The sequence below is a fragment of the Sphaeroforma arctica genome (genome assembly GCF_001186125.1).
Source record: "Sphaeroforma arctica JP610 unplaced genomic scaffold supercont1.4423, whole genome shotgun sequence".
Lineage (NCBI taxonomy): Eukaryota > Ichthyosporea > Ichthyophonida > Sphaeroforma > Sphaeroforma arctica.
The window spans coordinates 1-2495 of record NW_014036135.1 but is presented as its reverse complement, the minus strand read 5'-3'; the positions used below and the strand labels follow the sequence as shown (position 1 = coordinate 2495).

The following is a 2495-nucleotide window of genomic DNA, read 5'->3' as shown; positions in this document are numbered from 1 at the left end:
TTCTCTGGATCGCGTGTGAAGTACTTGATGGTGCGTCGGTTGATCCCCAGGCGTGTCACTTCCTTCTCCAGTGCGCTCCGGCACGGATTGAGTACTGCGGCTGCAATAGGCTTGAGATAGATGGGAAGCACGTGCACGGTGTCGCACTGTAGCTCACACTCCAGCAGTATCTGTAGCAAGGATGTAGGGTGGGCACAAGGACGTGAAAAGTGAGGGAATGTATACTATATCTGGGACATGTATAAGTGGGTAGTGCTTGGGCGGTGTCGCACTCTATCTTGCATGCTAACAGTACCTGTTGCGCGTAAATTAGGTACGAGCTAGGATGTGAGATGCGCGGTGGAGATTTATCCTTTGTCTAGTATCTGGGATCTATATAAATAGATAGTACTTGCACGGTGTCGCGCTCTAGCTCGCAGTGGAGACCTATCTGTGGTCAGATGGGCACGAATGTTCCCCTGAGTGGAGATGCCTACACTGCTCTCGGGCTTCAGGTGTATGGACAGATACCATAGCTCGTATAAATGAACGGTTGGGTAGGTGCATGCGTATACTAATTCAGTGAATGAGTCACACTTGCACTGTCACTGCCCTGCAGTCTCGCATCCCATCTGTGTCAGTGACAGGGTATCACGTGCATACACCTTATAGGTGTTCAAGGTCCATTTATAGAATGTAGAGAAGCACGACGCCAACGATGCCACTTTCTTTGTGATGTACTGAAACCAGTTGTTTTTAAGTATTCTCTTGAAGGTGATGAGCGCAGCGGCCGAAAGTCAGGTTTGTGCGGTAAACCTCATGTGTCACATGCACAGCTGACCAACTCACAGACTGCAGTATACGTCCCTTTCACATTCAGACATACACACTACAAACTATTCTACATGTGAAGAAATTGTCTACTTTAAAGGGTACATGCTTCGTCGTGTTAAATGACTATGATCGGCTGCCCCCCGCCTTGCCGCCCAGTCAGTCTTCCTGGAGCTCTATCTGACTAGCGGCCCCTATGTCTGGTAGACCATGTCGACTCACACACTGACTTGTGTGGCCCATTCAACAGCATGCACATACAATACACAACTTCACAAATCGTGTCGTATATCCCAGTGAACGACCCACGTACAATACAACCTCCTTCACACGTACATTGAGGAATATACGCTTATGCCCACCCACCTCGCCACCCAGCTTGTACATTTTCTTGGAGCTCTTCCTGACCAACGGCACCCATGTCTGGTACACGCGGTGAACCCACAGACTGCTGAGCTTGAATATATAGCTGCCAATGAACTTGTCCGTACCCTCGACAAACACGTACACAACGGTACTCGTGCTCAGTTCGAATACGGTGAAGTCGAAGTTGGCCAGTTCCCACTTTGGGGTCAGGGACGGGACCGCGGGAGTCTTCTTGAACACTCCCGCGTGCTGGATGATGCAGTAGTGCTTGTCTGGCACACCCACCTAACGGGGAGATAGGGCTCGGGGTTTAAAGTGGTATATGTCCACGTGCGTACGTTGAGATGTGTGCGAGTATATGCCCGTGGATGGTATACGCATGTTTGCATAACCATCTCCACATGAGCTGCTCAATATGGTAAAGCGGGGGTGTTCTTGAACACGCCCTCGTGCTTGGATGATGCAGTAGTGCTTGTCTGGCGACACGCACCCATCACACGTGAACTGAGTCTATGGGAATACAGACACGCGCAGGAAGCACCGCTGACTTGGGCATTGCCGAGTGTATCAGTGGTTGAAAAACAGGCCAAACCAAGCAACACACCAAACGGCTGCACATCAATTGGTTGTACCTGAGTCAGAACACTATTCCAAACAAAAACACCCTATTCTCTGAGCATATACAACGAGTAGTTATCTATTATTTGTTTATAGCCAAATACATATCTATATATAGCTATATACATATGTATTTTTAGCCGAATAGACGAACCTGAGGCCTGTTGGTGAGCGCTTTGATCTTCGCGCGTTTGATGGCAACTCTGAGTGTGCCCAAAGGATTCCGCAGATTCTGTCACATCCAAAAAAACAGACGATACGATGTCAGTATTGTGATCGGTTGCAATTCTTTCTTGTATGTTTTGTGTGCATACCAACACCTCCGACTGTTAATAAGACGACCCACTTGTCAAATGGGACGAAATTCTTATGGGTGTGTTCGCTGTCTATGTGAATACCTGAGATATACGTTTTGTGTGATTTCGAAACGGACTGGCCAGATAAAAAGGTTGGTTCCCACAGACCCCGAATTAAAACGTATACATGCAAAAAGGCTTCAGTATCTCACACTCATGCAAATGAACACACAACCCTCGTATACTAACCGATAGATGCGAAAACAAGACCAACACACCTCAAAACAAGCCATGTACGTACTAATGCTCTCCAAAGTGCAATCGCAGTGAGTGATTTAAGTGTATATTATTCATGAATACATGCGTGTTTATACATAAGGCAAGATAACATTTCTTAATACGCGT

General features: G+C 47.3%; 1 protein-coding gene across 1 annotated transcript; it reads right to left on the bottom strand.

Annotated features, from left to right (window-relative positions):
• Positions 1-1174: 1174 nt before the first annotated feature.
• SARC_14300 (hypothetical protein) lies at positions 1175-2028 on the bottom strand (the record flags this gene model as incomplete). Its single annotated transcript, XM_014291569.1, has 2 exons — positions 1175-1461; positions 1949-2028. Coding segments are annotated over 2 exons (367 nt in total), but the record flags the coding sequence as incomplete, so codon positions are not given.
• Between the last annotated feature and the right edge of the window lie 467 nt (positions 2029-2495).